Source organism: Lolium perenne, chromosome 6 (assembly GCF_019359855.2).
Source record: "Lolium perenne isolate Kyuss_39 chromosome 6, Kyuss_2.0, whole genome shotgun sequence".
Classification (NCBI taxonomy): domain Eukaryota; kingdom Viridiplantae; phylum Streptophyta; class Magnoliopsida; order Poales; family Poaceae; genus Lolium; species Lolium perenne.
In genome coordinates this window covers 244947055-244958552 of record NC_067249.2, presented here as the reverse complement: position 1 = coordinate 244958552, position 11498 = coordinate 244947055, and the positions used below count along the sequence as shown (strand labels likewise).

At 46.4% G+C, this 11498-nt stretch overlaps 2 protein-coding genes and 1 non-coding gene across 3 annotated transcripts; 2 read left to right on the top strand and 1 right to left on the bottom strand.

Annotated features, from left to right (window-relative positions):
• The first annotated feature begins 3635 nt into the window (after positions 1-3635).
• On the top strand, positions 3636-8333 carry LOC127305630 (cyclic nucleotide-gated ion channel 17). The gene is made up of 7 exons (XM_051336135.1): positions 3636-3960; positions 4546-5041; positions 5720-5932; positions 6078-6364; positions 6681-6792; positions 6936-7172; positions 7352-8333. The coding sequence occupies exons 1-7, from the start codon at positions 3902-3904 to the stop codon at positions 8039-8041; spliced, it is 2094 nt and encodes a 697-aa protein (XP_051192095.1). The 5' UTR covers positions 3636-3901; the 3' UTR covers positions 8042-8333.
• Positions 8334-8464: 131 nt separating this feature from the next.
• Positions 8465-11474, top strand: LOC127305631 (FBD-associated F-box protein At5g38590). Its single transcript, XM_071822946.1, has 4 exons — positions 8465-9098; positions 9486-10373; positions 10447-10602; positions 10757-11474. Exons 1-4 carry the CDS (start codon positions 9093-9095, stop codon positions 11174-11176), a joined length of 1470 nt encoding a protein of 489 aa, XP_071679047.1. The 5' UTR covers positions 8465-9092; the 3' UTR covers positions 11177-11474.
• On the bottom strand, positions 8561-8720 carry LOC127311066 (U1 spliceosomal RNA). Its single transcript, XR_007857557.1, has one exon. It is a non-coding gene; the product is annotated as a U1 spliceosomal RNA (small nuclear RNA).
• Positions 11475-11498: the final 24 nt, after the last annotated feature.

The window sequence follows — 11498 nt, the reverse complement described above, 5'->3', positions numbered from 1 at the left end:
GTTCAGGCAAGTTCATCACTTGCTCATGTCATTTGTGTATTTCTATCAAATTACTTGCAAAGTACTATGGTTATCACTATCGCATAAAAACCAAAACCACTATTTTCATAACTATGAATATGACTATGTGGTTGGCAATGGAACCATGGATTGTGTTGATATGGTGGAGGTTCCATTGCAAGGGTTATATCCATCTAAGATTAAACAACAAATGTCGCCAGTGATTCTTGTGCCGTAATACCCGTGTTAACCATAAGATCCGGAGTGGGACGGAGTAGTCAAAAGTGTTTCCACCTCTCGTTCATCAACGGATGCGCTTTACTGTAGTACACTTGTAATCCAAGGGGGCAAGCTGGTGAGGCTGGGGAGTCCTAAGTCCCCACGGCATTGTCCGTAGTACACTTGTCGCCCGAAGGAGCAAGATGGTGAGGCTGGGGAGTCCTAAGTCCCCACGGTATTGCGGTCTATGATGGGTTGCAGCTACCGGCGAAGGAGTTTGGTTCGATCCCAGACTGTCGTCGTGGTCGGGGTCCACCCTGAAATATATGGGAATAATGGGACCGGCGAGGACCCAGGGTCGGGGCATGCAACAAAGGGTGGGTGTTCGAGGTAGCGGAGGAACATGATTGGCTAGACCTTATACCGGGCCTCACACCGAAGGAAGTGTGGACGGGAAAGCTGCCCGGTTGGAACCAATGTTAAGATCTCTTATGGGTAAAGCAACACACCTCTGCAGAGTGTAAAGAACCGTGACCTGTCACTCCCTGTTCCGGGATATGGAACTGCGAACGCGGCCGGAAAGGAGCTCCATGAAGTTCTAGTAAACCGGTGAAGGCTGACGGACATAGCTCTTTGAAATAAAAGCAATCTCTTGAAGAAATGTTTATCAAAACCTGCATTGGTATTAGACTTCTGGTCTAATATCGTAGCTAGTGCATTAAACACCCCTTATCAATAATGAACTTGTTGAGTACGCTCGTACTCATCCCACTCTTAAATCCCTTGCTTAGATTGTCTGAATCGTCTGGAGGAGGACTACGACAACCCTGAAGGAGCCGAGATCATCGGCTATGAAGAACCAGACCTCTCTGGAGGTATTGAAGGCGTAGACTACCTCATAGTCTACGGAACCGGGGAGGCTTCCGGAGGAGATCAAGCCTAGAATCATCTAGTAGTAGTAGTAGCCGAGCAGCCCGAACTCTTAATACTAGCTGCTCGAGAGAATAAATGTATAACTTAATTAGACTTCTATATTGTAAGCTAAGTTGGGTTCGCCTCGAACCCAGGAGTATTCCTCTTAGGACCCAAGAGGAGCTCCGAGACAATATGTGTATCATGTTTGTAATATTAAATGAATGAGTTATGAACCTGCTATGTTCTGTTGTACTACTCTGAGGGATGTAATATTTGCGGAATGGTACTTCGTGAATGTTATATCAACGACTGGCATACTACAACATGCAGTGGTATGCAGGGTCACCACACTTGTTCTCTTCCTTGTCGCCCTCGCCGCCCTCTTCATCCTCCTTGTCGTTGTCATCATCGTCCTCCACCCCTCCTCTTCCTCGTCCTCACCCCCGTCCTCCTCCTTACCACCGGCGCCATCGAATTCGAGCGGCCCCCTGCGGCCAGTGAAAGGGTCGCCGTCCAGACCGGGTCCTGGCTCGCGCTGCTCGTACGCCGGGGAGTAGAGGTTGTTGGGGTTGAAGCCGCCATGCGGCAGCGCATCCTGGTAGTGGGGCGACAAGTTAGGCGTCACGCACCCGGGAGTGCCGGAGGGGCCGTCGTTGTAAAAGACGGATGATGACGGAGAGATCACTCCCGGAACGTACACCGGCACAGACATACTCCATGGGCTCGCTTTGGTGGCGGCGAGACACCCGACCATTATGTGCTGGTGCTGGTGCGCCGCCAGAGCCTTCTTCTCCTGCTCCACCGTCCTCCGGCCTTTCCGCTCCGCCGTCGCCATCCTCCGGCGCAGACAATCTTCCCGCCATTGATCTTCGGTCCATCCTTCCGGCTTCTTCTTTGGATTCGGCGCGTTCCGCGGCTTCACGAACGGCGCTTTCGCCCCTTTCGTCGCATTGCCCGTCGGCTTTTTGGCCACTTTTCTGGCCATCTTTTTGGGGCCTGTCGACGGCGCCATGGAATGGGGAGAGGGTAGCGGCGGCGGTGGACGAGGGAGAAACAAATCGGCGGGATAGGAGAAATGAATCAGCGGCGGGATATGTGTTGGGAGGCCAGAAATGCGCGGCGGGACAGCCGGATAGGCACGATGTGGCGGGAGGGGCGGGAGTGGGAGACGAATTTTCTCTGAGCCGCTAACGCGTCGGCCCCGCGTCGGTTCGTCTCGCTTTTCGTTCTGTCCGGCGTGCCCGGTGCGTCCTCTATGGGGCGGGGACGGGCTCGGGGCGCCGGACACCGTATCGGGGCGCCGGACAAAATTCCGCTTTGGGGGACGTGGCTGGAATCTTTTTTTGGTCCGGTGCGCTCAAATTACTTTGGATGACGTTTTGGAGGACTCGACTCGAGATGCTGTTATAGCTAGAACAAGAATGACATTATATTGCATTTCTCTCCGGCCGTCTCCACCCATTTTCGTTGTTTTGCTCCTTGATGAGACATTCTCGCCTAGTTCGATCGGTCCGCTACGGCCGGTGACTCGAATTTGGCGCTGCAATATGGAGCATCTTAACTTGATTACCACGGTGCAAAGGAACTGCGTATTGTTTGCTCGACAGAGAGATCGAGCTTGCGTTTTGGCTCAAACTAGAATGGTTACCATATGAGAATCGCTACCAATTCTAGTGAGGCTGCATCGCGTGTCTTGTGGAAAGGTGGCTTTGTTTCTTTTGCGGGGATGAAAAGGTCACTTTATATCATGCGGAAAGCTTGATATCAGAGTCTACAAACCACCTTGATGTTATGATGAAATATGCATGTAGTCAAAAAAAAATCAGTAAAGTGAAAATAATAACAAAAAAAAGAAAAGAAAAGGACACTTTATACAGGAATGAAGCAATATTCCATATAGGCATATGGTTACCACTTCAAATATTGGAATTCAAATAATTTTTCTAAAAAAATATGGGAAATGTAGCGGGAAATTTCTTCTCCGAGGAACAACACGCACCCCGCTTTACCACCACTTGGCCTACCATTTTTACCCGCGGTAACTAGCGCGCCACTAACCTAAACTCCCAAAGCTTTTAACCCAAACCCATCGCATTAGCGGCAGCTAAACAAAGCAATTAGAGCATCCCCACTCGTTGGCGCTCTCCACGCCCAAATCCGGCGAATTTTTCGTCCGGATTGGAGGAAGATTTGGCGTGGGGGGCAGTAGTTTCCCAGTCGTGTGCTCCCCAAGCGGCGTTTCTCGGGGAAAAAGAGGATGGCTCGGGGAATCCGGACGAAAGAGGAGACACGTGGGCGTGGGCGGTTGGTTTAGCTTCGTCCGGAGTCCCCGAGCGCGCCCCGGGGGGCCGGGGATGGCGTGGGCTCGCCGGATGGATGAAGGGTCAAATCCAGACGAAAATGAGGAACCGGGGGCGCGACTGGGCCGAATTTCGCCGTCCGGATGGAAAAAACGTCGCTCGGGGGCCTCGTCGGGGGGACGAGTGGAGATGCTCTTAACCACTGTCAGGCAGGCAGTTTTCCGCTTCTTCTTCTCCAGGTCCCCACCTCGTCGCCTCCCTCCCTCGAGCTCCTCGCCGCCGGCTCCCCAATCCCTCTCTCCCGGAGCCGATCCCATCCCCGCGCGTACGCGGATGAGACGGGCTGACCGGCCGCTGGTGAGCCTCTGAAGGCTTCGCGCCTGCGCGCTTGCTTCGGGTGGTCTCCTAGTACTGGATGGCGCGCCGGCTGCGGGGTTCCTGCCCGGCTTAGCTAACTGCTAACCGCCATGGTCGCGCCGAGGAAGGTGGAGGGTGAGATGGCGCTCGGCAGGCAGAGGACCGTGAGGTGAGCTGCCGCGGCTAGCTTCCTGATCTGTTGTTTTTTGGCAAGGGAATCCGGCATTTCGGCTCCGGGAGGAGGACTGTGCCTCGGTGCGACCTTTGTGGCCGGTCTATTAGAGCAGGATCAGTTGGACTTTGATCTTTCTTGTTAGTCTATTAGAGCATGCAGGTCTAGCAGTAGGTGAGTGACTTCAAATTTGAGCTGTTAAGCAATAGCATGGAGGTCTTCTCCCTTTTTGTTGAATCTGACAGTCCGGATTACCGTTTAGTGGGTAAAAAGTTTTTAAAAAAGCATCATCACTTGAACCAACACTGATGATGTGGAACTAAATTCGTTATGAAGTACAATAGTCATCTGCTTACTTGATGCAGAATGAAGAATATTTCTTCTGAATTATAAAATTTTATTATCCATATTGTTAGTAAGGAACTCTAGTCTAAGTTGCAGAATCTGGGTCAGATTTTGCATTCATGTGAGACGTTCTTTCCATTTATCTAGTGTCCTGATTCCTGAAGGGCTCAAATGTTGGGGAATTCTAAATATCTAATACTAGTGTCCAACCAATTTTTGTGCTGCTGCCATTCGCAGGTTTCATGAGGAGAGGGGAAAGCCAGCGATGCCTATTCACCAGAAACAGGCGGCATCCGCTGCCACTAAACTCGGCGTCGCGAGCCCGGGCAAGAACAAGGTTTTCATGGCAGGAGATGCGCAGCACCACAAGATCTTCGATCCATCGAGTGACTTCATCTTGATGTGGAACCGCATTTTCCTCTGTTCCTGCTTCCTCGCTCTGTTCGTAGACCCCCTGTACTTCTATGTCCCGAAAATCGTCTATGGCACCGCCTATTCCTGTGTCGGGACTGACAGACATTTAACCGTCATCATTACATTCTTGCGATCGATTGCGGATCTGCTATATGTGATTCACATTATAATGAAGTTCAGAACTGCATTTGTTAATCGGGGCTCAACTATGAGGGTATTTGGAACAGGGGATCTTGTCACCGATCCTAAAGAGATTGCATGGAAATATTTGAGATCTGACTTTGCAGTCGATGTGGTGGCTGCATTGCCTTTGCCACAGGTAATTTAATAAACTTTTTTCTGTTGTAAGTATGTGGAATATAAATAATACTAATGGTCCCTGATGTTGGGACTTTTGTCATGATTGTTAGTAATCGCAGTGTTTGCTCTTCTCTAAGAAAAATATGATACATTAAGTGTGCAATTGTAAGGTGGATGGACTCAAATAATTTTGCTCACTGAAATAGCAATCATATTTTGTAAACCATAGTTGATATAGTTCTGTGTTAGTGCTACTCTTTTTTTTTTTTGAGCTGATGTTAGTGCTACTCTGGTTATGATGATTTCTCTCAATTGACTAGCCCTTAAGATTATCTGAAAAGAAGGCATTCCAGTAAATCATTAAATTTTGCAATTCAGTAGAGTGGATTCTATGAACAATGTTTTTCTTAATTTTGAAAACGTTGAGGTGCATCAACCTGCAACCACACTTCATATTTAAGTATGTGACTTTCTAGTTCAACCTCGGTGATTTTTTTTAAAAAAAACATTGGAGATTATAATGCAGAAATCGTAGACCTTACAAGATAATCACCGAACTTCATTTTTTTTTAAATACAATCATTGTGAATTGTCCATCTTATGTATGGGTATATGTATTGTTCTGTGTGGCCTAGAAGCACACCATATTTTTTTCTCATGTACTTATTCTACTTATGTGTATTTACTTAATGTGCAGATCATAGTCTGGTATGTGATACCAGCTATCAAATATTCCACCTCTGAGCACAACAATAACATGCTGGTGCTTATAGTTCTTGCTCAGTATCTCCCAAGATTATATCTGATATTCCCTTTAACTTATGAAATTGTCAAAGCTACTGGAGTTGTTGCAAAGACTGCCTGGCTAGGGGCTGTATACAACCTGCTACTCTACATGATAGCTAGTCATGTACGGTATCTGTATGCTCTCATATGCAACCTTTCATCATGTTATGAGTTGTATTGCTCAATCTTTCATTTCTTTTTTAGGTAGCTCATCAATTGTCTCTTAGTATGTAGAAAATTCTTAGGATCACCCGTTCCTCTTGTTGCAGGTACTAGGTGCACTATATTACTTGTTATCTGTTGATCGCCAAACAGCCTGCTGGAAAATGAGTTGCAAGAATGAAACTAGGTGTGATATTAGGTATCTAGATTGCGAGGTCACACCAAATCAGCAATGGGTTAGTACAACTGGTGTCTTCAGTAGCTGTAATGCTAGTGATACCAGCATCGACTTCGACTATGGCATGTTCCTGCCTGCGTTATCAAATCTAGCCCCTGCTCAGGGTTTCTTGATAAAGTTCTTCTATTCCCTTTGGTGGGGTTTGCAGAATCTCAGGTACTTCTGTAGTGGACATCTTAGTATCAAAGTAGAGTTCTAAGTAAGAACTGAGAACTTACGTTGCAATTTCCTTTACAAAACGGTGGCTCTTTGATACTGTATTTACTTATGTAACTTGAAAGCTTTGCTGAGAACCATAGATTTATGTACAAATTTCAGAATCTTACTCTTTTAGTTTTGATTGCATGTACTTTGCGAAATTACCTTGGAAGTTCAGCGTATTTCTTTAATTTGATCATTATTCACTTATCAGTTGTCAGGATGAATAAGTGGTTCTCTAACAAGGTACATCGTCCTTTCATTTTCTGAACAGTTGCTATGGCCAAACTCTTTCTGTGAGCACCTACATTGGTGAGACTTTGTACTGTATATTCTTGGCAGTACTGGGTCTTGTCTTGTTTGCGCATTTAATTGGAAATGTGCAGGTACATTCTACATACTTAATTATGTGCTCTATATTTTAGAAGTTCTTTATTCATAAGCATGCATTTCTCATTTAAATCATGATGTATCAGTGTAAACTGATTTTATTAGAACATACTGTCATAATTTTTTACTATTATTCCAGACCTATCTGCAATCTATCACCGCAAGGGTTGAGGAATGGAGGTTAAAGCAAAGAGACACAGAGGAGTGGATGAGACATCGTCAACTTCCTCGTGAACTACGGGAAAGAGTTAGACGATTTATCCAGTACAAGTGGCTTGCAACTCGAGGTGTGAATGAAGAGTCTATATTGCAGGTTCTACCAGCTGATCTACGACGTGACATTAAACGCCACCTCTGCTTGGGTCTTGTTCGCCGGGTAAATATACTTTGACATGCTTTTGTAGAAATACCTAACGACCCGCATGTTTGGGATTTCAAGATTCGCCTTTTAGGCTAATAGTAATGCCACAACTTGTTGCATTTAGTATTTACTGGACTTCCTCTATAATTGTGAATTATCATGCACTAATCTCTTGTTCTATTGTGATGTTTCAGGTTCCATTTTTCTCCCAGATGGATGACCAGCTTCTAGATGCTATATGTGAGCGTCTTGTATCATCACTGTGCACAAAGGGCACATACATTGTCCGTGAGGGTGATCCGGTGATTGAGATGCTCTTCATAATTCGTGGAAAACTAGAGAGCTCCACAACAAACGGTGGCCGCACAGGCTTCTTCAATTCAACTACCCTGAAACCTGGTGACTTCTGCGGCGAGGAACTTCTTGGATGGGCTCTCGTCCCAAAGCCTACCGCCAGTTTGCCATCATCCACTCGCACGGTAAAGGCGCTCGTAGAAGTGGAGGCCTTTTCGCTTCAGGCTGAGGATCTCAAGTTTGTGGCCAGCCAATTTAGACGGCTGCACAGCAAGAAATTGCAGCACACTTTCCGTTACTACTCGCACCATTGGAGAACGTGGGGCGCGTGCTTCATCCAGGCTGCTTGGCGGCGGTACAGGCGGAGGAAGATGGCCAAGGACCTGAGCATGAGGGAGTCATTCCCCTCAATGAGATCAGACGACTCCGATGGTGAAGAGGAGGATCCTCTGCCGAAGAAGAATGTCTCTCTGAAAATGATGGCCGGGAAAATTATGGCTGGGAACAGGAAAGGGCTTCATGCCATTAAGGAGCTGCCTACACTGAAGAAGCCGGATGAGCCAGACTTCTCAGCTGAACCTTATGACTGAGGTAATGGTCCTCAATCTTTGATGCGAGAACGCTAATTAACACTGAATCCGTAAGCATGGTGAGGCACCTGGCTAAGAAAGGCTTTGACGGTTTAAGGTACGTAGATATTTAGTGGCGCTTCGTTGTACATTTAGATATACTTGTGTATGTAACATTCTGGTAGCTCCGTTACACTTTGGACTCCAGAGCAAGAGGGTTGCTATTTTGTTCAGCTCCTATCATGTATGTACTATAATATAATTTGGTACAAAGGAGGGAGTACATAATTTACGTGTGGCCAATCCACTTCAACATTAGGATCCTTGTTTTTTGCACTCTGTTTAGTTTAGCCGAGGAACTTCCACATGTTGGTCGGTAATGTGCCATGGCAGTACGGCACAGCCATCTGAGGAAAGATTTAGCCAGCAGCTGAGAAGATACGGCAATACAAAAAACTTAAGGAGGAGATTACAATTTCTACTTAGAACATCTCTAGCCAGGGAGCTTCCCAAGGACCAAAATTTAATTTTAAGAATTGGCAGGGGCCGCGCGGACACGTACCCCCTCTACCACAAATTATGACGTCCACTCTCCCACTTGGGGAGATGGTAGACCAACGCACTCACCAAGTGCAATGTGAGCCATTGATCTAGGCCACAACCCTTCATGATCGGCTGTTGACCCCGTCCAGGTAAGTATGTTCCAAGGTTGCCCAGGGGTCTCATTATATAGCGAGCACCCACCCCCGCTACCTCTTCCCTTGGCGAGGTGGTACTAAACAAACCAGAGCGCTCGTTGCTGCAGGAGCCGCGGGTGCTGCGACCGCTCGTGGGCCTATTCCCTGGTGGGCTTCGGAGTCCTGGTGGGCTCCCTTTTGCTACAGCCCAGTTGTTTTCCGCAGGCTGGCCGAAGGGATTTCAGGAGTCCTCGTTCATCTCAAAAAAAAAGGAGTCCATCAAAGGCGCTGAATATCTGCCCAGCCCAGGCAGTCTCAGAATTCGGAGGAGAGCAGCAACCCACGAGTCATCAAGTGCATCTCCCTCTGTGCATTGGCAGATCTACGTGCGATCCATGGAGGTCAGTTCCTTGCCCTCTCCTTCCTTCCTCTGAATGTCTTTTTCTCCGAGACAATTACTCCCTCTAGATAGTAGATACCCTCAGTACGAAACCAGTGATGAAAATTCAATCCTTCATTCAGACTGAAACAAAAACTGGTTCTTCGAGTCCACCAAAATTTACTTTTTGGTGAAGTAAAACGACATAGAAGTATCTCTAACTTAATCAAAGCTGCATCTTTCTGACGGTAGAAAAATTGTACCGTCTTGAACTAAATCAAAGCTGCAACTTTGTCTTCTTAGTATCAGTATTGTGGCACTAGACAAATTGCATCTACCTTTGAGACTATCAGTATTGCATCTTGAGAAAAGGTAATCAACTCTGATTCGTTTCCCGTGCCAAATGCAGAAACGCAATGTAGATGATCGCCTCAGTAACTTGCCCAATGACATTCTGGTCAACATTCTTGACCGGCTCAATGTCCGCGAGGCCGCAAGGACCAGTGTCCTATCCAGACGGTGGATCCAGCTTCCTGCCACGATGTCGCAGCTTACAATAACCGCTCAGGACTTTTGCCGCCCAAGAACTAGCATGTCTGATGATGAGTTGCGTCGGATCAATGCAGCCGTGGCTGAAGCGACAAAGAGCATATTGGCACGCCGGGATCCGGGTGGATGCACCATCCGCCTCTTGAGCACGACATTCTTCTTGAGAGATGATACCCCAATATCCGTTGGGCGTTCCGTTGGCAATGCCATGGCTACACATGAGATTGAGAAAGCCGAATTCACAGTTTTAACAGAGAACCAAAGCATAGATTTCCCTATTGAAGATAAGCTCAATTATGGAATACAGTTTGTGTCATTTTTTAACGAGTGCCCCAATGCATTTGCTGGTCTGACACGCCTCCACCTGGAGAATTTGAGATTTTCTGAATCTGACTTCGTATTGAACATCCTCGGCACTTGCAAGCAGTTAAAATGTTTAAGTTTTGTCAGTTGCGACACAGAGGATTGGATAACGCTCCAAGTTGAACATGAACAACTCAGTGAGCTCAGTATCTTCGATTGCCAATTTGACGAGGTTGAACTCAAGTGGCTTCCAAAACTCACTCGAGCAAACTTTGAGTATTGGATAAATTTCGCTGAACCACCACTGTCATTTGGTCATGTCCCATTGCTCGAGGTTGTGAGTCTTTCAAATATTGCTGTTAGTTCGCACAAAATGGTCAAGTTAAGTACGTTACTCTTTGAGACCTCTGTACGAGACCTGAGATTGGGGTTTAGATGCGAAAAGGTAAGTCGCGATGATTGCTTTGTTCTGTCTTCGCTTGTTATCTACTAATCCCATAATGTGTTTATTATTGCAGATTTGGGTTCAACCAGAGTGTTGGACCAGACAGCTGGCATATGTGTTCCACCAATTAAGGATTGTCAATCTAGTCGAGATTCCTGAAGGCTATGATCTCACCTGGACAATGTTCATTCTGGAAGGTGCGCCATTCCTGGAGGAGCTCTACATGACGGTATGTTCACACCTAAAGCTTGTTTGAGTCTTTTCGGTTTGAGAGGTTGCTCTATTATTTCTGCGCACGTGCTTTCACTTGGAGTACAGATGTCTTTGCGGCAAAATTAACCTATGTCATTGACCAATGTTTTGTGGGTGGAATGCAAATGCAGGTAATGGATCATCATTGTGAAATGCAGATGGATAAGGAGAAGAGGAGGGAAGGCTTGTACAGCGAGAAGAAGGGTGTAGAGTGGAAATCAACTACATCAAATTTCAAGCACCACAGTCTTACCAACCTCATCATGTTCTGCTTTCAGTCTGATGACCACATGGTGCGCCATGTCAGGCGTGTCTTGGAAGCAGCGGTGAATCTGAAGGATGTGTACCTGTATGATAGAGTGCCATGTAGAAAGTGCGTAGACGTGAAGTCGAAAAGGTTTCCGCGGACAAAGAAGCATAGGTGTTTGTTAAAGAATCGAATGACGCTGTGCATCATGTCACTTGCCGTTATTCACTTCCTGAGCCCTTGCAGAATGAGGCCTGATCATAGTGCAAGGACACTGCAGTTTTCTAATTCTTTGTGTGCCTGAAAAGTTAGTTGGAATACTTTTTTCTATATCAGTGGGCAAATGATCATAAGCTACGACTTGTGCCAGGTTTTCTTGTTTGTGTGCCTGAAAAGTTAGTTGGAATACTTTTTTCTATATCAGTGGGCAAATGATCATAAGCTACGACTTGTGCCAGGTTTTCTTGTTCGATCTGTTTTTGCAACTGCAACACCTCTTGTACAATTGAAAACAGTTGAAAGCAATTGTGGCACTATCGTGATTCGTGAATCACTGCATGAATTCAAGAACTGATTACTCCAGCAAGTAAAATTTTCAGCCAAGTTTGTAGAGATATATTTGATTT

Bases quoted from the DNA above. Each gene is read 5' to 3' on its own strand.
- LOC127305631 (XM_071822946.1), top strand. The intron at 10,374-10,446 runs GTAAGTCGCGAT...TTATTATTGCAG, and splicing joins TGGGGTTTAGATGCGAAAAG to ATTTGGGTTCAACCAGAGTG. The intron at 10,603-10,756 runs GTATGTTCACAC...ATGCAAATGCAG, and splicing joins TGGAGGAGCTCTACATGACG to GTAATGGATCATCATTGTGA.
- LOC127305630 (XM_051336135.1), top strand. From the start codon at position 3,902: ATGGTCGCGCCGAGGAAGGTGGAGGGTGAGATGGCGCTCGGCAGGCAG. The intron at 5,933-6,077 runs GTACGGTATCTG...CTCTTGTTGCAG, and splicing joins TCTACATGATAGCTAGTCAT to GTACTAGGTGCACTATATTA. The intron at 7,173-7,351 runs GTAAATATACTT...GTGATGTTTCAG, and splicing joins GCTTGGGTCTTGTTCGCCGG to GTTCCATTTTTCTCCCAGAT.